This window comes from Etheostoma cragini, chromosome 12, assembly GCF_013103735.1.
Source record: "Etheostoma cragini isolate CJK2018 chromosome 12, CSU_Ecrag_1.0, whole genome shotgun sequence".
NCBI lineage: Eukaryota > Metazoa > Chordata > Actinopteri > Perciformes > Percidae > Etheostoma > Etheostoma cragini.
Window position 1 is genome coordinate 8,716,870 of NC_048418.1, and position 23,812 is coordinate 8,740,681.

General features: G+C 42.9%; 1 protein-coding gene across 2 annotated transcripts; it reads left to right on the plus strand.

The window, feature by feature from the left end:
• The first annotated feature begins 844 nt into the window (after positions 1-844).
• On the plus strand, positions 845-23,201 carry LOC117953753 (TSC22 domain family protein 2-like). Of its 2 annotated transcripts, XM_034887033.1 has the most exons (4): positions 845-3,390; positions 11,135-11,209; positions 20,523-20,574; positions 21,102-23,201. In XM_034887033.1, the coding sequence occupies exons 1-4, from the start codon at positions 1,580-1,582 to the stop codon at positions 21,462-21,464; spliced, it is 2,301 nt and encodes a 766-aa protein (XP_034742924.1). In that variant the 5' UTR covers positions 845-1,579; the 3' UTR covers positions 21,465-23,201. The 2 variants fall into 2 exon arrangements, with proteins under 2 accessions (XP_034742924.1, XP_034742925.1); XM_034887034.1 differs by lacking the exon at positions 11,135-11,209 and having other exon boundaries at positions 847-3,390.
• The last annotated feature ends 611 nt before the right edge of the window (positions 23,202-23,812 follow it).

Consider the following 23,812-nt stretch of genomic DNA (forward strand, 5'->3'; position numbering starts at 1 on the left):
AATTGATTGAAAAATTGGTTCTCAAACATGATCAATTAAGGATAAATTATACATAATTGATAAGGACCTTAAGATGAGTTCAGCTATGTAACCTGATCTCAGGATCCTGTCTTTAAGAGGGTCCATAACTAAAATAAAGTGTTCTTTGACGCAACTTTGGTGCGTCAAAGAACCTTTTACGTTTCCTCGTGGTATTCTTAAATAAATGGTGTTAATCAAATCCCCACAAAGCCAATGTTGAGTCATGTACTATTCCAGCATAAAAAGACACTGAAAGGGGGAGGTTTGGGGGAATTGACAAGGGCCCAGCGCTTGTTTTATTACGCCATTATCTGCAGATAATGTTTTTGAATAAGTGATTAATCATTCTGTTTAGATGTCAGATAAAAGTGAGATTGCATACATGAAATGCCCATCACAATTTCCCAGAATCAAAGGTAACATGTTTTTTTTATTTATTCAGTCATCAGAATAGTTGGGGATTCATTTTTTGTTTACTGCTCAATTAATAAACTTTTTCTTTTTGCAGCACCACCAGCTCTTTTTACATCAGAGCCCCCCCTCCCCACAACAGGCCATGCACTTTCAGCTAGAGAGACACTACATTAAAATGAATTAAAATAAACTAAACTAAATTATCGACATGACTAAGACTATATAGAGATTGGTTGTGATGAAAATGTATTTGGGACTACTAGTGGTGGTGTCAAAGGACAGAATCTCCATTCAGAACATTTTCGTTTTCTCAATTGTATTCTGAATACCTGAGCGAAGTTGTACTTTTCCGACGGTGTCATGAAGGCAGCATGAAGGGGGATTCTCAAATGCCTGGTACGTAAACATCCTTGCGCACACTACCTACCCACGATGCAGCGCGGTTGCATACAACATAGCCATCTTGTCAAGAGTAACTGAGTGAGGGAGGTAACTGTAGGCGCTGTTTAGAGTCTCATTTGTGTTAAAGCGTAAACAATTAAGAGCATTTCCTCACTCGACCGCGGTTAGCTACGAAGTAAGTGTCGCCCCCGAATGACATAAGCTTATGTGGTGAGTGGACACAAAGGACTGTTTTCAGGAAGATGTCTTGTATACTTGTTCCGACGTAGGGGGAGTGTGCAGCAGCCAGTTGGCTTGACTTGCTAGCTTGCTCGGTGAGTGGAGGGCTGTGGGCCCTCCTCAGCCTGAAGTGGGTCCTGCAGCTGGGCAACACACTCTGCGACAACGGCCGTTTGGGCAACTGTACAACCGCGACATTAGCAGGCCGGTCCGGACTGACAGAAAGCTCCGGATCAGTAATCCTACAGGCTGCTGCTGGTATCTAAAGCCGCATTGCTGGACAAGACGACACGAAGTGTGGCGTTGCGTTATGAGCTCATGAAACGCAACAGGAGATCGAGAGTGGAAGAGGGATGGCGTATATTCACCTTGATTACAGTTAGCTTGGCTAAGTAAAATATATGTAATCGTCCTGTTTAGTATGATCTTCGCTTTAAGAAGCTGCAACCAGCTCGTCTCTTTCTAAGGGAGGAGAAACTTAGCCACACGGGACTTGGTTGATGAGCTTGATCAGGCTGGCAATATGTCGAAAATGCCGGCCAAGAAAAAGAGCTGTTTTCAGATCACGAGTGTGACTCAGGCCCAGGTGGCGGGTATAGGTGCCGCCGACGACACGGAGAGTCTGGACGATCCAGACGAGTCACGGACTGAAGATGTCTCGTCAGAGATATACGACATGTCAAGGGCTGAGTACGAGCCTGCATGTGAAATTAATGTATCTGAAGAAGCCCTGAATAATGTCGGGGAGTCAGAGGCAATCATTGTTATGGCACCATCACACATACCTCAAGGCGGTCAGGTGTCTGCCATGTCAGGCAATATCATGGGGGAGTTTCGAAAGGTGGGAGTGTCGGGCTCAACTCAAGGTGGTCCGCAGCCTCCGGGGCTCGGCGCTACTACCGGTGTGTCCCTCTTCACTCAGCCTGGGGCAATGCAGCAACAGCCTGCTCCAGCAGCCAGCGGTCCAGTAAACACATCCCAACCTGCTGCAGTGACCAGTCCAGCTCCTCCTCCTGCCACCTCCACGGTGAGTTGCACTTCACGCTTCAGGGTCATTAAACTCGATCATGGTACTGGAGAACCCTTTCGAAGAGGCAGGTGGACATGTACGGAGTTTTATGAGAAAGACTCTGAGGGCTCTGCTGTTAGTAGAACTGGGGATAGCATTAGGCATGCCAGTGCAACAACACTGGACCCTGCTGCAGACAGAGACAGTGGGCTTGGGCATACAGGAGGATCTGTGGTTACCCCGGCAACACACTCAGGTCAGGGCTTGGGCTCTGTGGCGGATGCTTCTCTCTCTTCGTCCCGCATGCATTTGGTGGAGATGCCGCCACCGCAGCAGCAGCAGCAGCAGCAGATCCACCATCCTAACTACAGCGCCACACAGAGTGCTTTCTCCAGCATCAAGCCAACAGTGGGAAGTCTCCAGCCTTCTGCTCCCCAGAGCGTGCTGCCTCTCGGACAAAACGGCCTGCCTCAATCTGTTATCCACATGCAGAAGTCCCCCATAATGCCTCTTTCAGCTCAGCCCATTGCTTACCCTCCCCTGCAGCAGCAACAGCCGGTTCCTATTGGCCACCAGCTGAACAGCGTGTCTTCTGGATTGCTACAGAACCAGACAGAGTACTATCAGCAGCAACAGCCCACCTCCATGCAGTCAGGAGTATCCACTGGCCAGACCCTTCCAGTGTCCAGCCTCTCAGCGGGGCTACAGCCTGTGGGACAAGGACACACTTCGGTTTTGCTTCCATCCTCTGGAGGGGCTTCCGTGCCCAGTCAGGTTGGAGATGTTGTAGGAGCAGGAGGAGGGTCTGTGCCTACCGGACAGCCAGCTCCAGGCCTCTTGCAGCAGCAGACAGGAGGAATGGGAGGTGTAGGAGGCTCCATGCTGGTTGGTGGATCTGCTTTGCATCCGCAGGCAGTGAGTCAGTATACAGCCACTGGACAGCCTCAACCCCACGGCATCCTCTCTACATCCTCCGGTGTACAAAATGTGCCTGCCATCGCAGTGAGCGCCACTGTGATCACTGCTGTGTCCAGTGCCTCCAGTGCAGCCATGCCAAATGCGACGACCTCCAGTTTGCCTCCAGGTCAGATACCCCACAGCAGGACTCTAGTGGCTTTGGGGATGCAGGGCCTCCCAGCAACTGGATTTGGACATAAAGAGGGTGGTGTTGGAGGGAAGTTAGAGGGTCTTGTCAATGCACAGTCTCCTGTTGTCTCTGGTAAGGAACCAGTGAGGTCCCTCATGCCTGAGAGCCTGCAGCTCGCCACTCCCACTGTCAACAGCCTGTTTGGAATCCACATACCTGATGACGGAGATATGGACAGGTAACAGTCTCTAGATCTTATAAAAAAATCCTCATCTAGGTTATGGTTCATCCATAATACACACAATTTGCACAATCACACAGATATTGTAAGGCCTAACTGTGCCTATTTCAGTGTACAGTAAGAAAGGCTTTGTTTGATCATAAAAATGTTGAAAGCCATATCAAAGGCAGTGAGTGTTTTAGTGTTTGTCATTTAGTTTGCCATGTAGTTTGGTTTCCCCCTTTGGTTTTTTAAGGAGGTATGGAGGGAGAGGAATGCATAGAAGAAAAAGAGAAGTGGCACACAGGAAGGAAATTTAATGTATCTCTTTGTAGCACACTTGAGGTAAACATCCATAGCTTCCAATGCACAGGCAACAACTTGTTAAACATGCACATGACTCATGTAATACTGTGACTCATTGTGCGTAAGGGTGTGCATTGTGCGTAGTGTGTGTGTGTGTGTGTGTGTGTGTGTGTGTGTGTGTGTGTGGAAGCATTTTGCTGCAGGTCTAGTGTCTCCAACCTCCCACTTAAGTTATCACCCTCCAGGACAATGTCTGAGTTGATGGCCTTGGCTGCAAACATCAACAATGTACTGCCAGTTGTCACTGTGTAGAAAGTTTCTATTAGCCTCAGGCTACTCCTGGCCACTTGCTAAAAGTTCTGATGGACTGATCTTTCAATAAGTTAGTTACTGCTCCGGAAAAGACTGTCTAATACAAACATAGTGAAGTGTGTCTGATTTAGTGTTGCCACGTTTATATCACGGTTTCCATTCACAACCCTCTCGTTGGGAATGTGTTTACAGGGGACTTTACATTGTTGGCTAAAATTACTGTTTTAGCTTGGTACTGTAGATATTATGTTGCTGAATGATACTTGTAGGTTGCACAGACAATTGTGTATCTCAAACTAAATCTAAAAATTCCTACAGATAAATAGAACCCACAGCAGACATGGTAGAGAGGTTGGAGAATTGAAATGTGGTGTTACTCTTATGGGATAATTAAGTTAGTATGTCACATAGTAAGCTGCAACATATGACTACATTTTTTTTTTTAGGAGTGATTACACTTTCCAAAAGAAAGTGTAATCAGAGTTAGTTAGTTAGAGAAATCTTTCTCTTAATACCTGAGTTTTAGTTCTTTGTTTCACTTTTAGTAGATGGCACACATGAAAAAGTGCCTAAAATCCATTCCCAGTCGTAGAGGTATATCAGAATGCAGACCAGACAGGGAGTGCAGACTCTAGAACACTGGCACGTTTTTTTTGTCTTCACATGGGCGGACAATTTCCTTAAACATTGTTTTGAAGTTACTGTTTTGAGTATGCCGTGCACTAAGGGGAAGTTTAACAGTCTCTGAACACAGCTTTCTTTTCTGTGCCATCGCCCAAACAAACCTCTGTTGTTAAGTGGCTTTACACAATGGATTAATGGATTGTGCTACACCTATTGTTATTCTTTGTCTGTCTTCAAGAGATTATCATCCTCAAGTGGTGAATAGAAACGGGCAGTATAATGTTAGCATTGATTCAGTAAGTTACAGCTTAACAGCAACTTGAGTGCCTTTTTTTTTAAGCCTGTATTTCTTTACATTTTGCCTAATTGGCACCAATAAAAGTATGTTGCATTAGCTATTAGCAGGTCCTGTTTGTAGTGTTCCTCGGATGTACAGACGACTATCACTAGATAACTTTTTGATGATTTCCAGGCGAGTTCTGCCGGTATCTTTTCTCTAATTTAAAACCGATTTGTGGACATTAGACTTATGGGAGATAATCACATCAAGTTTAAGTCACACTGAATCTAAAAATAAGTGTGTCATGTCTGTGTGATTCAAATACAGTGTTTTTAGAACACCTCACACAGTGTCTTTGCCCCATGTCTCTCTCTCCCCGCCCACCCTTCAACTCTCCTGCCTCACTGTTAGAAGTGTTTTGGTTTAGACAATGGGAGAGTACGTCAATTTAAACTTTTTCAAATCCACATTCTCCCCTCACAATCTGTAATCTGGTTGATTTGTTAACAGGCCAACTTGCTTTAGATATTATTTTAAGCCAGCCATCTAAAACGTCATTTAAGTTTATGACAATGCATCTGCCTTCAGACAGTGTGTTTTTGGTGTACCTATGTATTGCCTGTGAGAGGACCCAGCTCCCAGGCTGATAAGAGCAGGAGCCTCTTACGACAGCTAAGCCCTATCAGACATTGAGCAGTAGTCTTTCCACTGTGCCCCTATTCTGCCGATAAGAGACCTGACAGTGGGGAGTGTCAACCAACTGTGCTTGTTGTCACGTTGTGGCCCGCTTCTGTTGAAATACAGTGCGTGCTAAAGTACTGTATACTCCGTTTACGCCTTAGGACATGGTTAAACCCACAAACACCCCCGTAATAGCTGTGGGCATGTTGAACCAGTCACTCAGAGCCAAGTTAGTTAGTTTGTTTTTTAACACTGGTGTGCAGCATCAGTGCGATTTGTTGCTCTGCATCTACCTCCCCCACTGATTGACTGACAGACATGGCATGGCAGTTGTTCGTGTACAGATGAAGAAGTGCCGAATGACTGTCATTTGCAGCAGCAACTGCGGTGTGTTCAAAAGAGGTGGAGGAAGCTGCAGAGTGAAACTTTTTGTGCCTCACTTCACCAGGCAATTTAGCTATGCTTGATACACCTCCCTCTGCCCTGCTCCCCCCCCCCCCCCCCCCCCCCCCCCCCCCCCCCCCCCCCCCCCCCCCCCCCCCCCCCCCCCCCCCCCCCCCCCCCCCCCCCCCCCGCCCCCCCCCTCTTGCTTAATTCATATATTTCCATTTCACTGTTTATTTTGTCTCTTATTGCCCCACACACCACACAACAATAGCACTTTCAATTTCTCCTCAAATGGACAACTTCAGAAGCTAATATCATAATCTGCGCAACAGACAGATATGAGATGTACATGCATACAGTTTTACTGCATGTTGTAGACTTTCCACAACTTGCACTTAAAAAACCTATCTTGACCATTTGGTGGGCTCTAATGTTTTGTCCCTATCTTCTTCCACCATGTAGTTTCGCCTGCACGTAATTAAAGCAAAACAGTAGAGATATAGACCTACAGATTTCAGAGGCTTTCATCATACTTGGAATATGATTGGCTCAGCGTTATGTTTCCCAGGTGTCTTCTACAGCTGAAGATGTAAAGTAACATTGGTGGACTGTCATCATTTCTTTGATGCACTCATGGAGGGGTTGCTTCTGTTTTGCGGGATCATCTGTAACAATGTAGCCTTTTGCCTCTTTAGTCTGTGTGTAATTGCACTCATGCTGGGGAGGTATGGTTTATTATCCACGCGTAATGGGAGCTTATGTAAAATTAGACTTATACTAGGAGGTAGTAGAGGGGAGGGATATAGTAGAGCAGTTATTGCCAAAATGAATTGAGAGCGTGTCTGAGTGGGTGGGAGAGGGGTGTGTCTGTAAAAGGGGATGGGTTGACTCTGTGTGTGCGCTTATGTTTTTGTGCAGAAGTAGCCATGGAGGTGGGGACCACTCACTGAGGAATTGAGGCACTTTTGGACAAATTCACCATTGACATTAACAGCTTACTCACTTTTAGTCATGGTGGAAGTGTGGGTGTAGTTAGAGAGTGACACAGAGAGACAACATGTACCACATGGTCTTCCCTCCCCTCTGTGACCTCTGGTTTACTGCTGTATCCTGTTTTTTAGTCAGAGTCCGTTACACTGCTCTCCACCTTCTATTCATTTAATATTCCTTAGCTCTATCCCGCTTCCGCACTGGGGCTCTCTGCTCATATCATATGACATTTGGTGGGCACATTTTATCCAGAGTGCCTCACAGAGGTAGAAGTACACACATTTTTTATTTGACATCTTCTACCTCTCAGTATAATGCAGTACAATTCAACAGCGTCACAAACTACAGCCCCATAGATGGCCACAAAAGTACATCTTTAAAACTGTTTCAACAAAAACGGAATATTACATTTTCAGTTAAAGAAGGATTTGTTGCAGGACTGTTGTATTAGACCCTATAAAGTGGCAATATAGACCCTATAGAGTGTATTTAGCAATAGTGTAATAATGAATCATCTGCTCCTGACATGAACTGACTGTGTATTTTATATGTTTCTGTGTACACAAGTCAAGTTGTTCATGGGACCCCTTCCTTCTCTCAGCCTTAGAGCTATTTTCAAAAAAAGACTGTATTGTTCTGGTTCGGCCGACATTACTAGTCTGTATGTAGGCTTTGCTTCAGCCATCACCCCCACCACACCCCAGGTATGGAGGCCCTCCATTGTTCTGACAATCAGAAGAGCGTCACCTACTCAGTCCAAGGTTTTAATGGCTTGTTTAACTGGGGATGTGCTGTACTGTGGTGCAGATAAGCTTAGCTCAGAATATGCTTGTTATCTTGTTTTTGGGAAAGTGGTACTTAAGTCACTTGAAGGATTACCAAGACTCACTTATCAGCTGTTTTGTACTTCTGGTTTTTTAGCAGCTGGGCATAATTATTATTTTCATGGTATATTCATTTTTTATCACTTATTTATTGAAAATTATTTTACTGTAGTTGCAAATGTATGTCTTCAGATTCCTCTTTTGATCAACTATTTAACGATTTCGGAAAACTCTTGGAGGTTGTTACTGTCTGGTACTGTCCTTTTCTTGTAAATATGTACTTAAAATGTAGGTCCTCGAGTGACATCACTTAAGGGAATTTATCAGATTTACGCAGCTCCCTCTGGAGCTACAAAAGACTTTATACAACTGTTTATACATGAAGTAGTACCTCCCAACACCTGTAAACACACTTTGATATGTAAAATGCATGCAGTTTTCCATAGCAAATAAGCTTTAAGTGTCAGTTTAATATCTCACTTCCTGTGTTGCTCACAGTTTTACTCATTATCTCTCTATTTTTTTAGTTTTGGAAGTTGGCATCAAAACCGTTTTTCAATATATAAAAAAAATCCTGGTTTTGATTCTACAAACAGTTCTAGCATGTAGCCTTACTGCACGCAATAAAGCAGCTTATGTGACCGGTTTCTACAATGATAGTTCTTGAAAAGTACCTTGTAAATACCCTGTAAAAATGGACTTTTTGGGGGGAACTAGGGTCCAGGATCAAAAAGTTGAACTATGTACCTGCAGTTATCACGGGGACAACGTTCCTGTGTGTTCTCTGACTAACTATGCTCGAAGGATGTTAGCATCCAACTCCCAATCTCCTCTGGCCATGCTGTAATTATACAATGGCTCTGGGTACTCCCTGAATTCTGTCTCCCTTGTCTTCAACCCAAAACTAGCTGAAAGAAACTCCCGTAGGGCAGCTGGAATCTAAATAGTTGTGACCTATTTTTGGTCTGTGGTAGATGGATGTATAGATGGAGAACTTGAAGCCTTATGAGCACCCACAGTGAGAGCTTTCAACACCATATTTTAACCTCCCCCTTTTCACTCCTCTGACTACCAGTTAGGGCCATTCAGACCAAAAAGGCAATCCAGGGATTTGCTGTTGGTTTGTGCGGAGGTGTGGGTGTGTCACTGAAGCAGCCCATTTATGTGTTGTCTGGTTTTGTTCTTTAACCCCCTCAATGTAGCACAAGTACACTTTCTATTTTACTGTTTTCTGTCACACTATATAGATCTCCACTTTTCTGACCACACTTAAAGCAGCTTAATGGAGAAAGAGTTGTACATTATATATTGGAACATTACAATTGTACAAAAATACAAGTAACTTCAACATTAAAAAATACTGAACAGTTTCGTTGCTTGTAATTATTATTACTTACTTACTTCATTTCAAACCACATTTCAACATAAAAATTGAAACACAACCACAGCCTTGATGGGTTCGGAGGGTTTAATTCTGCAGTAGCTATGTGTGGTAGACGACAGAAACGTGCCGCTGTTGTCACAACGTTAATTCCTGGCAGTGCCGTTTAGTCGCCTGCCTATCCAGACCTGGAGGATTGCGAACCGGATTAGCGAGAACGTTAGCCTTGAAATGGTAGCGTACACTATGTTGCCCCCCCCCCCCCCAAAACCAAAACAAAACAAATAAAATAAAAATCTACAATCTAATCTCTTGTGCTTAATGAGTTGGCCAGGTTATAAAGAGGTTCACCACCATTTAACTTAACCTTTGATGTGGCCAGTGATTTGCACATTGAAAGAAAATCCATGTGACATGCTCCAGCTAGATGTGTTACATCAACCAGCAAAAATGCACCCAAAAGGTTATTTTAGTCCGCTGCCAGGTCATACATTGGCTTTTTCTGGCAGTATTGGGCGAAGCCTGAGCATGTGCAAGCATTGTTTCTGTGTTAGGTTAGCTTTTGTGCGTTAAGAGAGCGGTTTAGAAAAAGAAAAGGAAGATCACTCCCTTGTATTACTCTCCTCCTCACACCCCCTACTCTGGGTTAATGGGGGAGACAGCACTGTCATCAGTGCTAAACATTTTTGACTAGTTGGTTTACAAAGAGGGGCTTTCATGAATGGATATTGACATGTTAGATTTTAGAGTTACAAAGGGAGCCATTGAGAGCTGAGTGCTTGCTACCTGAAAACAATGAATGATGACTCCTCTGGTTCTTACCTCATTCAAGAAGAGGTTGCTGGACTCAAAGTCATCTGACCTCAGTGATTTCAGTTGATAGCTGGCTGGGACATAGGTCTGAGTTATAGCTCAAGAGTTTTAGTTTAAGCTTTGGAGAGGTTTGCTGTGGAGGTGTGTGTTGCCACACGTGTGCAACGTGCGTCCGTGGAGGATTTTGTAGGGCTGCTGCCCGCCAAGTAAAATTTAAGCAGAGGCATAGGGGGAGGTTTGTTAGAGCGTTTAGTCATGAGGTAATGTGACGAAGGGAGTTTATGCCAAGGATTTCTAGGAAAAGAGCCTTGGCTGCGATAATATTCACACACATGCTGTAAATCGACTCTGTGTGTATGTGTCTGTTTGTGTGTGTGTGTGTCTGTTTGTGTGTGTGTGTGTGTGTAAGGCACAAGCCTGGAGTAGATTATAGTGTGTGTGTGTGTGTGTGTGTGTGTGTGTGTGTGTGTGTGTGTGTGTGTGTGTGTGTGTGTGTGTGTGTGTGTGTGTGTGTGTGTGTGTGTGTGTGTGTGTGTGTGTGTGTGTGTGTGTGTGTGTGTGTGTGTGTGTGTGTGTGTGTGTGTGTGTGTGTGGGGGGGGATTTCCCCTTCCCAAATATACATCCCTTGGCATAGAACACAGTGTACTCGTAGCTAATTGCCAGGAACACAGGAGGTAATGTCAGAGCTAAATTCCATAACATGAAAAGTCAGCTTTATGAATGGACTAGTAATTTCTCAACACAGTAAACAACTGAGAAGGATTTAGATTTTCCATCTGAAAACCATATGTATAGGCAGATTTAGTTGTGAGAAAACAACCAGAGCATGAATAAAGGCTACCATACTGTATATAAGGGCCCTGAGGGAGGCCCTGACAGTTCATGAAGCTGTCTGCACCTTTGAACATGCGTTCCTGCGTTTAGGTCAAGACTGCCTTCCCCCAGCCCCTTAGCTTTACGTTAACCAAATGTCCCAGATGTTTTATTAGGAACTAAGAGCCTTTTCCCTAGCCAAGTTAACTGTTCGATACAAAGAAAGGAGTTTTCTGCTGGGAATGAAGTTACATAAGAAAATATTTCTATCAGAACTTTAGTCTACTTTCACTGTTTCACTCTTCCCTATCCCTGTCTCTTCTCTCTTTTCCTGAATGTGGTCAGCACAGGAACCCCTCCAAGGCGTTCTACCAAGCCTTCCAGTCTTGCAGCAGATTAAGAGACTCAAAGGCCCACAGTGATAGGTACAGTACTAGGCTGGACATGCCCGCGAGAGTGTGACAACATGTTTGCAGTGTTCAGTAACAATGAGCTTTGCTTTGCTTTGCTCCATGTGCATGGATGGAGTTTGGAAACAAAGCCTGGCAGCAAGCGCAGGATTGGCCAATAGACTTCTCAACAACATCTCTGTCTCTGTCATTTCTCTTTTAACTTCGGTCTCTGGTGCTTTCTTTGACACTCTGTCTGTAACAGGATATATTGTCTGTGTCACCGAAACATTCTGGTTAGTTTACCGCCTGGGTGTGAGTTTGGCCACCATGTCTTGTCATTGTCTTCAGTACCAGCAATACTGCTAAGATCTTGGGGTACAGAGACAACTTGAATCCATTTGGGTAAGCAACTGTGGCCCCGGCTAAACAGATTTATACAAGTTTACCTGAATTACGGCTCCAACAAATAGTTACTTTCATCATTAATTGATCTAGTTTCTCAAGCAATTAATCATTTAGTGAACAAATTGTGGTTTTGGGGTTTCTCCCTTTCCTTTATTGTGTTATCTTTTTTGTGCACATTAAAGGTTTGCAAAGTGATAAAGCCCAAAGTCCCCCACAAAGGGACTTACCATCTTCCAGAAATTATTTTTTTCACAAACCGCTCCAAACCGCTCTATTGTCGTCCAGCCTTTACTTCCGGGACGAACACGCATCGCTTTGTAACACACGTTATAATGCTCGCCTAGCTGCTAACACGGCCCTCCCTCATGCTCTGCAACCGACTAGCCAGCAGTTCATACTGCGCATTTCCCAACAAAGATGCTACAGAAGTGTACACAAATCTGAGTACTAAGACAGTTTGTTATGTGCATGTATAATCTTATTTTCAAAGTATATTTAGATTTGAAAAATCCTATCGGCCAATATATTGTTATATCGGATATTTTAAACCCTCAAATATCTGAATCAATATTGGCCTCAAACAGAATCAGTGGGGGTATTAAATAGGGAACGACACCAGAGACTGGGTGGAGATTTTGATTGATTAATGGTACAAGCAGCCAATTGATTATCAAATATTTACAGATTCATTTTCTAGCAATTTATCGTTTCAGCTCTAAATTCAATTGTCAAATCAGTTATTTGGATGTACCCAGAAGCTATCCAAAATATCTTTCCTAAATGTAGGCTCTTTAACTACGGATGAGATGAATAAAGTTAAAGCAGAAAGTAGTTCTGCAGTCTAATAGACATTTTAAAATGACTTGTTTACTGTTATTTTATCACCTGACTGATGTTGCTCGCAGAATTAGACTCACTACATTACTATTTTATTATCATCTTTTTCAAATGTGAGCGCAGACTCTCTGTAACACAGGGCTTAGATGAGCCTAACCCTGAGTACGGCGTGGCAATCCACTTTGTCACTGTTTCTGTCAAATGACTTTTAATCCCAGTTACTTCACATATTAATCATTGAGCTGTTGAATTGATAAATGACACTGTAGTATGTGGACTGTGGTCTGGGGTTCATGCAGACACTGGGTGACATACAGAAACGGTTATCCTGTCACCGTAGAGGGCCTTCAACATTTAGATGATGCCTTTTATAAAATGAAAAGGGAAGCATTTAGAACTATATCTGAGTGACAGGAAATGAAACTGTTTTTAGAGAAATATAGAGCTGACACACCACCAGTCACAGAGGAACTGCATGCACACACACACACACACACACACACACACACACACACACACACACACACACACACACACACACACACACACACACACACACACACACACACACACACACACACACACACACACTTGAAAGAATTTCAGTTTTGCTGCCTCAAATGCCTTTGTTTCCATATGCCAACTGGTAAATCAGCATTGTAATGGCATTGTCTAAACTCAGATATTACTTTGATAGCGCCACTTGCCCAGTTTAAGGTGATTTCCACTCTCAACAGAAGGCAGCGAATAGTGGGATTGTTATGAGCCCCATGCTTTATTTTTTTCTTTTTTTTGAGTGTTGCTGTTTTAGGATAAGCTGTTCTGCCGAAGGCTGCTTTTGTTTCCATGGAGGCAAAGATAACTAGAGCTTTGTTTGAGACTGTTCGGTAGATCTTTATGATTCCGCGGAGGTTCCAAGCAGAGCTCAGCCCTAGCCTACGTGGCCTGATGTCTATACTTGTGTGTTGGTGTGTGCGTCGAGCCGGCGTGTGTGTGGGGAGAGGGTAAGCGAGCGAGGGAGAAAGTGAGAGAGTGACGGTGATTAGCTTCGGAGCGAGTACTGACTCTAGAGTTAAAGTGAGCTGTGGCTGCCCCGGCCCCTGTGCTTTCTGACTAAGGTCAGACATCTGTAGCAGGAAAGGTTAACCCTCACCTCGAGTTAATGTCTTTATGGAAAAGGAGAACCAGGTAATGAGTTGGGGGAAATGCAACGCTACCAAGCCACGACCAAGCAACGTGTAATTACATTTTTCGAGGGGTGCACGTCAAGCTTTTGTGTAGGGTCCGGCGTAGGTTTGTGGCTCCACGTACCTAAGTACGTAGCAGCGGCGTAGATTGTACGCAGAAATATAAATCAAGCTTTAATTTAATTGGGATCATGTTCAAGGCAACCAGATGAAGTCATAGAAGAGGTTGTGAAAGCGAGAATGTAATAAAATATACGCATAATTTTGGCAAAAGAACACACTGACCACATGGTCAGCCGTGTAAAAGCACCACTCCTGCAATGTTTAGAAAATGACATACAAACACACATTTATACTCCTGTTTGTTCACAGGGAAATCATCTGGGCTGCCCCGTGCCTTACCAATTGCAAAGTAAAAATATGCACGACGCATTGCGTAAGATTGTGTTGGGCATCCTCGTGGCTCACTTGGCACATGGTTCTGGCATAAGACTTTCTGTAATATATCATTCTGTTCTGTCTCTGTTTTTTTTCTTTCCTCAATCTTGGCTTTACTTTTTGTTTCTCACAACAAAAATCGTACAGTACATAAAACCTTTTGAATTGCCCATTTAACAATTTTTTCTTTTACTTTTAGCTAAGTGTACATGTGCTGAGATTAAGGGGTCCAAGCACTGAACTTTAGTGATCCCTAACTTTTTAACATCAGCTCAGTTTCTCCAATACTTTGGTTTCATGATCAAATTCCTGCAAAACTTAACGATGTTCTCATGCATTTTGTGTTGATTGATGTGTCTACATATTTTTGCTTTAGTTTTCTTATCTCATGCTCACTTCTGACCACAACATAATCTAATGTCATCATTTTAGTCATTATAGAATTGTGTTTGTGTAGCCTGGGTACCAAAGTGTAAACTTTTTCGAAATAAAACCTCTGTAAGACAATCTTATCTATTTCTCACTCTGTAATTTGGTCCGAGTCATGCCATACTTGGAACAGTTTGGAGGCTTGCTCAGTTGTTGCTTCAGCACTTCCTCCTTTAGTCTCTGCTGGCTGACTGTCGATGGCCCGCTTCATGCACAGCTGTGTAATATGTGTCATAAATGGGGTCAGGTCTTGGATACAATGAAAGTAAATAATATGCACATCTGATATGAGTGTGGAAAAGACATGCTTTTTATACTTTTGGTGTTGATTTTACTGCCAACTGTCCCTGTACATTACAAAGCCAAGAATTGGAAAGAAAAAGAAGGTCTAGAGATTAATAAAGGCCAGCATTTAAGCTTTAAGATTAGAGGCATTTATGTGTCACAAGTGTCTAGGTGAGTATTGACTTGTGCACCTGTCCTTGGGCATATGATAAGGCGTGGCCTCTTAAGCTCTGAACTTGTCTTGTCATGTCTCAGGCCAGGTAAAACAGACTTAGCTTTGTTTTTACTGTGTTGCTGAAGGAAGCCTACTGCTCTTGAATATGCCAGCAGTTCTGCCTGAGGCAAGGAATGACAACTATTCAATGTTGAGTTATACACCCTCACTGCTCTGTTTGAGTGTAACCTTTTCTGCTGCTAATGGACTTTTTATTGACATTCCTGTTTGACAGGTAACATTGAATGAGGAACGCCAAACTCTACTCAGCGCTTATGAATGTCAGTCCTAATGTAGAAAGGGAAGTTTACAGAGATATTGGTTGCATCATCTGTGTAAGTTCAAACCCTAATTAGCATTCTGTTTCAAATCAGCCCTTAACCTTACTTACATCAACAATTACATACTGTGTGCCTTGTAACGCTGGAAAAACAGGGAAGGTGGCTTTACTGTGCCTTTTAACATGTTTTGTGTTTTTAAGTAGGCCGCTCAAACTTTTTCTTGGCTTCGACAAGACATCTAGAGGCTTAAACAAGATCATGTGTGTCAGGAGCGGTGCATTAACCAGACACACTCACTCATGTTGTGGTTTCCAAAATCAGCCCCCAGTGCCAGTTGTTCTTGGATGTTGTACTTGGAGCAACACATGGTGTCCTAATATGGGTTAGATGGGATTGTTATTCCTCCTTGCTTCCACGTAACTATTGAAGTAAAGAGTAGCCACCCAAACCATCATGACTTAATAAACTCATTTTTACCCACTTTGACTTGAGAAAGCAGAACTACCTCACTGTGGGATTTATGAAAGTCCATCTCACACATTAGTATTATTGTGTTGTTGATGTTTTTCAGTCTCTATAGTTACAAACTCATCACTAGCCTGTAGGGCTGCACGATCATGGCCAAAATGATAATCATGATTAATATCACGATTATTTGTTGATTTTAACCAAAACAAATTTTATAGGCTATTTACAACTGCTTTCACATCCATATTGTGCTACATTCCTCTTACGTTGAAGTTGGATGTTGTACATACATACAGTTGCAACACATGTAAATGAAAATGATCTAAAAATAGAAAAGCCTAGGATATGTATCTCTGTGAAAGCTTCTTCTTCTTCTTCTTCTTCTTCGAGAGAGATCATAATGAATGGCTCCTGCAAGCTCCATCTCACAGGCTATTATTCATTATACATTCAATAGCTTCTTCTGTGTTTTTCGCCGTGGCGGCCGCAATAGCGGAGTTATCAGCGGAAACACTGGCACAAATACAGGTTTTCCTCTCCTGCGTAACAATATACAACCGTGTTAATAATAATAATTAAAACTGTGGATAAATGTCAGAAGTGTGGACCACCGCTGTGTCTGGGGAGCCATGTGAGTGAAAGGGGGCGGGGCTCCGCGGAGACTAAAGGGAGAGAGACAAACACAGCCACAGCTTTACAGAAGAAATGGGTAATGTAACGCAAAATTAAACCATATCGATGTAAACAGCATTGCTTCGTTTGTGGAAAGGCAGCGGATACGAGGATGTTAGGTGCACCGGTGCGACCTAGGAAAAATGTTAGTCGCACTCTGGAGCCCTGTGAGCTAACAGACACTAACTAGCACTGGCCACGGCTGTTGTCTGAAAAACAACACAAACGGGAAAAAATGTTGCGTTTACTAATAAACTGGTAAACCTGGTTACCGACGTATGACCGACTGCTATCTGTTCTCTGGAATTTTCCTCATGTTACTCTGTCCTCTGTGACTATCTACATCTAGAAACTAAGCTGTGCGGTGCAGGGAACCACTCTGACGGGCACGTAATCAGACGGTGGTTTACAGAGCCGTAGGTTGGCTTTGCAAAAATCTCTTTGCGTTCTATAAACGGACGCATTAAAGAAATTGCTTGATTACACAAATTTGATCGTGGGAAGCCCAAATCGTCATTGTGATTAAAATTTGATCAATTCTGCCGCCCTACTAGCCTGTGACATGTTCCACAGACTGTACACATAGGTGTTTGGGTTTTCCTTTCTTTTTACTCCCTTTTCTGATCTCTGTGCTATCAGTCCATCTTGTTATTGCCTCCTCTGAAGCTAGCTGCAGAAATACTTTATACCCCGTGCTTTAATCGCAGGGAGATAATTCACTGTCACTAGGACAAGGAACTATATGAATCATCACTGTATAGCTGAGATGACAAAAGAGCTGAAAGGAGGGTTTTGGTTGGACAAAGAGATTTGACTACATTAAATTACATTCTGGGAAATTGTAACGGGCATTTTTAAATATTTTCTGATGTAGACCAGATTTGATTGAAAAAAGCAAATTAAAAAACAAACTAAAACTAGATGACCTTACATGTAATTCTGCTGACGCTTTTATCCAAAGTGACTTACAATTGCTATATATCAGAGGTTGCACGCCTCTGGAGCAACTAGGGGTTAAGTGTCTTGCTCAGGGACACAATGGTTCATATATCACAGTGGGATTTGAATCATTGTCTCCCACACCAAAGGCATGTGTTATATCCATTCCACCAACACCACAATTGCACAATATGTCTCTTCATCTGTTCAGATGCAAGTTTTTATTTTACTATATATTTTTCTACTACTATGGGCTAACAGTTAACATAGAAACGATCAGACATGTACATGTAAATGCCCTCGGTAAATAGACAGTATTACATAGCTATGCTGCCGCCTGTTGGTAGGGTCAGTGCATTACAACTTGACCCACTTTCACTTAACTATGGTGCCGTCTATACTCAATTAACGCTTCATAATCTGCGTAACGACAGTAGACAACAGTAATACCTAATATATATCTAACCATTATTGTTGAGATTAAACTACATTCTCGGTTATATTTAAACTGAATAACATATTCAATAAACACAAATATAACTCAGTGGCAGTGCACATGAACAGATATTAGCTCACACATAAAATAGCACCCTTGTGAATTAGCCTACTGTTGGTAACAAACATTCATAAATGCTACATTACATCGTCCTCTACCCACAGGAAATCAGACTTACTTATTGATGCATGCTCACAGTAGTGTTCACGAGAAAGGAAAGAGAGGGGATAAAAGTAGCTTCCACCTAAGGGGCCCTATCTTGCACCCTGCGCAGCACAGCGCAAAGCTAGATGCAAGTGTCTTTTCTAGTTTAAGACCGATGCAGGTGTCAATTTCCCATCCAGGGCCCGTGGGGGCGGGGCGGGCTTGGCATCACGATGGTGGCTCTCCATAGTGGCGGTGGTCAGCATCACGATTTACAATGATATTTTCCGTGACAACCGTCGCTTTCATCTCGCGATAACACAACAAGTGGCAATAACACGGCAAGTGGTGTGGATGTTCACACCTGCTGTATACAGCGTAGACGTTCACGTGGATAGTTCAAAATTCATACAGATGACACGCCACTTGGCTTAAGAAAGTCGTTGTGTAGGTTTACTCGAAGGCATTATGTCTGACGTCAGTGCGTGTGCATGAGCAGTGATTGACACACAGTTAGTCTGTGTTGTCTGAAGCCACTGGTGAAGCAGCAAGGGTGTAGCCCAGAGTTTATCTGGGCTCTGTACTTGACAGAGGGAGATATTCCTCTGGGCATGAACACATTTGGTATAGGGTGAGGCAGAGGTTGATGCATATTTTTTTTTGTCTTTTTTTTGTTTTGATTTTATTTCATTATTTATTTTATTCTTTAGATTTGATTATGTAACTCGCAGGGGGTGACATAACATAGTCTATGAGGAAGAGAAAATGATGCTGATCAGTGAGTACTGACTGCTAAAATGTGCATTCTTGTTTGGAACTTCTTTTTTGAAGTCATTGGTGTGTGTGTGTGTGTCTGTCTGCCTGTCTGTCTGTCTGGGCTGAGGAATGTGTATTCAACATATGTTCATTGCCTTATTTACATGCATGTAGCTCATGTGAGACATTGTCATATCTGTAAAGGCAGTAGTGAAGGACAGGGGATGTGAGTGACAGTGTTTCATAGTAACAGAGGTATGGGAACATTCCTTCCCCGGTACAGCCCACTGATGGCATCTACTGAGTGCTTCCTCTGGCATCACATACATCAACTGGATGGTGTGGAGGAACAGGACATTGTGTTCTCAGGAGTCTATAGTCAACCTACTCGCTGACATCTTCCTACCACTTGGTGATAGTCTTTTTCACCCTTTGTTGCTGACGTTGAACAACATTTAGGCTGGATTCTTTTAAGGCCAATTAATCATGAATTAGTTAAAAAAAAAATCTTAATACTGGTATATCGATCAATATCTCTCCTACACACAGTATTGCCGTTTAACGGTAATGATCAGTTAACAAGCGTTGGCCATCTAACAAAACAATTAGCATCCTTTATTAGCACCAGGAACTGCTGGCTATAGACTGCGCTGGAATAAGTCTGACTGCGTGCTATTTGAACTGATTTGATCCATCACCACTGTAATTTTAAGTTTTTAGCAGTTTTGACAAACTAAGTGAAAATAAGTTTCTGTAACATTTGTCTCACAGCAGTTTGGACTCCAAGGTGAAAACAAATGTATTTATTTTTATAGATGAAAAAGTTCATTTATTTTTATAGAATAATTCACCGGTTAACAAATTACAATTTAGTTTGACAACATGAAATTAACTCGAAACATTACAAGGTTATAGATTAACATTTAAACAGATATTCTGATAGAAAATTTGCCAAAAATTTACAGTGTGGACATGGTCCCGTTACTTGGGTATTTGCCCCATTTCCGACTTGATTCATTAAGTGAAATGTTATTAATGATTGGCACGAGTAGGCCTCCATACGCACCCCAGACGTTACATAAGTAACTAGAATGTGCCAGTCACTATGAAGCGGGCGGAGCAAAGATGTCTCTGCGCCTCCTGTCACTTAACTCTAACTCCACCCGTCGGTTCATGTTTCCTTAATCTAAATATGGTCACAGTTACCCCCACATAACAGTCTCCGATGCGGGCAGGTGGCCTTTTTGGCCGCCTCAGTCAGTCTTACAAACAACCGTGCAGCCCGTGGGACCCTACCAGGCACGCGCCCATGGGACACGCTGCAGGTAACTGGGCACACCGGAAATACAACTGTTATAGTCTTCCCAAAGAACGGGGGGTCGTCAAATATGGTGGGATAACATGTGTGAGTTAATGTTGGGATTGCTGGCAGTTATTGGAGACATTACCACACCAGTTCCACACAATGATGCTTTATTTGCACAAACTTGGACCTGTTGTGTTGGCTCTCAATTATCCAGTAAGCTACGTGGCCCGGTCTAAACAAGACCAGGAGTGGTGAACAGTAATTTTATATCATCTGTCCTAGATTACTATGGTGATCTGATGGCAGGTGGTTGATTTATTTGGACACCGATATCTTGTCTGTTTCAAATTAACTCATATTGTGTTTCCAGTAAAGATTCTTGTTTTTATTTTCTGCTTTTACCATCTGTTGGGGGAAAGACAAGATAGCATAAAAATACAATGTGCTGAGGGAGGAAACCAGACTTTATCTGTCTTTTCTTTTTCACAGGGCCTCTGGAACCAATGTTGCAGCCATTGACAATAAAATTGAACAGGCAATGGTGAGTATTATATAGATTATTTTACCATGGATCATACCTTTCCCTGAGTGAAAAAATGGTCTCACTTTCTTTAATTTAAAATGTATGAAGTAGGGATTCAGTTGCATGGTAAGTGTATATACATGTATGTATAGATCGTGGTCCCTGATCTATACATACACTACTGTATTACTGTAATACTGTATTTTACACTACTACAACACCGGAACTAAACCCAGCTGAATTAGCACAACTTTCAAGCATTTCTTTCACATCTACTGCAGTCAGATTCACTGTGTTCACTCAGAAGGAATCCCTTCACACGGGTAGGCCCGATTGGTTTTGTTTTTCTCTCTAATGACAGCACTCCACATTTACAAACAGAGCTATGTGTTGGAATTGACCGGATTTCTCCTTTAAACTCCACTCGGATGTCCTTGTCTGCTGCATGTTAGGACATGATAAATCAGTGTCTCCCTGTGACTCTGCTGCCTCTGCTTAGGTCCTTGATGTTGTTGACCCTGTGGCACATTTCATGTCTCCTGCAGGACCTAGTAAAAAGCCATCTGATGTATGCGGTGCGTGAAGAGGTGGAGGTCTTAAAGGAGCAGATCAAGGAGCTGTTTGAGAGGAACTCTGTGCTGGAGAGGGAGAACGCGGTGTTGAAATCTTTGGCCAACAGCGAGCAGCTGTCCCAGCTGCCTGCGCAGTCGGCCACCAGCTCCGGCACCACGCCCCCCCAGCAAGGACTCATCCAGCCTCAGCCACAGGCCCAGCCTCCGCTTCAAGTTCAGCCTCAGCCTCAGTCACACGGCCAGCTCCAGCTCCAGCACCACCCCAAACCCCAGCAGCTCCAGACTCAGCTCGATCCTGGCCAACAACAAATGCAACCCAACGTCACCTCTGCTTGAAGCGCATCGGCCCTGCTTTGCATAAGGCAGAAAAAAAAGAGCATCTTCTCTACAACTTATTACAGTTAGTTTATGTGAAATTAAAAAGAAGAAAAAAAAGAAAACCGTCTTCTTAGCCACCAGCTTTTTTGTGTGTGTGTGTGTGTGTGTGTGTGTGTGTGTGTGTGTGTGTGTGTGTGTGTGTGTGTGTGTGTGTGTGTGTGTGTGTGTGTGTGTGTGTGTGTGTGTGTGTGTGTGTGTGTGTGTGTGTGTGTGTGTGTGTGTGTGTGTGTGTGTGTGTGTGTGTGTGTGTGTGTGTGTGTGTGTGTGTGTGTGTGTGTGTGTGTGTGTGTGTGTGTGTGTGTGTGTGTGTGTGTGTGTGTGTGAGAGAATTGATGTTGGAATGTGTGTGTGTATGCATCTGTACTGTGGGCCTTTCCAGTGTTAATGCAATCATTGAGAGAGACAGAGAGACTTGGACAGAGAAAGTGTGTGTAGAGACAGAGTGTCAGGGAAGGTCGGGGTGTTTGTTTTCATCTTGGCACCGTTCCCGGAGTGGTTGACTGCTGGGTCCAAGCTCGTGGACAGGATGTCTTCTCTTGGACCCGGCCCAAGCCAGACCGGTCGCGACCTGACCCGAAACCTCAAACCGTGTGTGTTGGAAAGGGAGGGCTTCACCCCGCATAAGGGACAAAAGGGAGGGATTGTCAGAAGAGAGAGCAATTATTTTTTTTAAATGAGATAATTGAGTGGGTAAAGGGGTATTTTTTAGCATTGCTGTTTCATGTTGTAAAGAAAAAAGAGGCAGTGAGAGTGTTTTTCAGAGCGCCACACCGCGGCCGTTACTTTTACATCAAATCCAACCCTTGCATCAGTCTTTTGAGTTCTACTGTTAAGTGTTTTATTTATTACAGGGCTGCTATTCTCATAAATGAACAGTTTCACAACACCTGTTTAACCATAGCCCAGTGACTTGTTTCCTCTTCTACAGTGTTTCAACAGATTGGCCATATTTCCCGATGCTTTAATTGTTAAAAAGTTAGGTGAAAGCGAAAATCTGACAAAGGTTTAACACTAACTACAGTTTTGCGCTGCGATTGCCAATTCCTAGCTCAAGTCCATATCCAGTATGAATGTACATTTATGTATAGTATAAAGTATTAAGAGCCTTAATGGGTGACTCCTCGCCTGTTTACATCAAATCTTAACGAGAGCCTGCAGATGGTGTTTGAACATTCAATTCTGTTGGTAGTTATCTAAAAGAGAATTAGTATTGCCATCACCCCCCCTACTTCATGTTTCTTTCTCCCAATGTCTTTCCTGAGGGTGTGTGGGGGGGGGGAAGCTGTGAAATCATTCAACCTACTTTGTAACCAAAGATGCAAAGCTGTGTAAATTGATTATTTTTAAATGCACACATGTATTTCTTTCATGTATTTTTTTTTCTTTTGTTACTTCTTCCTCCACAAAATAGTTTGTTGCTGTTCAGCATGTTCTGCATGATCTGTAATCTTCAAACCAATTTCTTACCTCATTTTTATTCAGCACTCTTATTGTAAGATAGTCTGTGAACAGTGTAAATGGGGGAGGGGGGGGTGATGCGGTGCAGAGAGAAAAATAACCTAGTGTTACTGACACTAGTCCCAGAAAAATGAAGTGAGCCATGTTTTGTTCATTTAAATGGTGTTTGAATTTCATATGCCAATAGTTTTGTTACATTGCAAATTTTAATGTATTTAAATAAAAGCAATATTCAGATTCCAAAATTTCAGTTTTTTGTTAATTTTAAAACCCGTTCTATAAAATAAATACGAAGATGTTTAGAACATTTGAAACCTTTTACTGGAATACTCCCTGAAATACATACCAACATTGCGTAATCTCAGATTGCTCTAGATAAAGCATTGGTAAACCTAACGCCCACACAGATGCAAAGACTGTATCCGTGAATGTTCGGGATACTCTTAGCAATGTCACATTTTTTAGTCTTCAACATTTATTGTTAAAGAGCAAACTTCTCCCTATCCGCTAGCTGTCTGTCCCCTGAACACACTGTAAAAGAACCAGCGGTCTCCAGGCAGCCCCGGGTCTACAAACGGCAACACACACCAACGGTGCCAACCGCGGCAGGAGGAGGAGGGAGGGGCGATCTAGCCTTGTTTTGTTTGAAAATTCTGTGAACGTCAACAAGAAGTGCCATCACCCAAAATCGCTTAGAGAACCTTTTAATAAATTTATTTTTTAAGCACTTTTCCTTGACAAATGAATCCCGTAATGCTGCAGGAGATTAAAAGCAGGGTAAATTAGTCAACCAGACGGCACAGTTTGATTAAAAGAGAAGATGGAACTTTTTTGTGCCAGGACTGGAG

What these genes read in the sequence shown, in the direction of transcription:
- LOC117953753 (XM_034887033.1), top strand. Translation starts at nt 1,580, where the DNA reads ATGTCGAAAATGCCGGCCAAGAAAAAGAGCTGTTTTCAGATCACGAGT. An exon ending in TCAAAGGCCCACAGTGATAG is followed by an intron (nt 11,210 to 20,522) that starts GTACAGTACTAG and finishes TCTTTTTCACAG; the next exon opens with GGCCTCTGGAACCAATGTTG. An exon ending in ATAAAATTGAACAGGCAATG is followed by an intron (nt 20,575 to 21,101) that starts GTGAGTATTATA and finishes TGTCTCCTGCAG; the next exon opens with GACCTAGTAAAAAGCCATCT.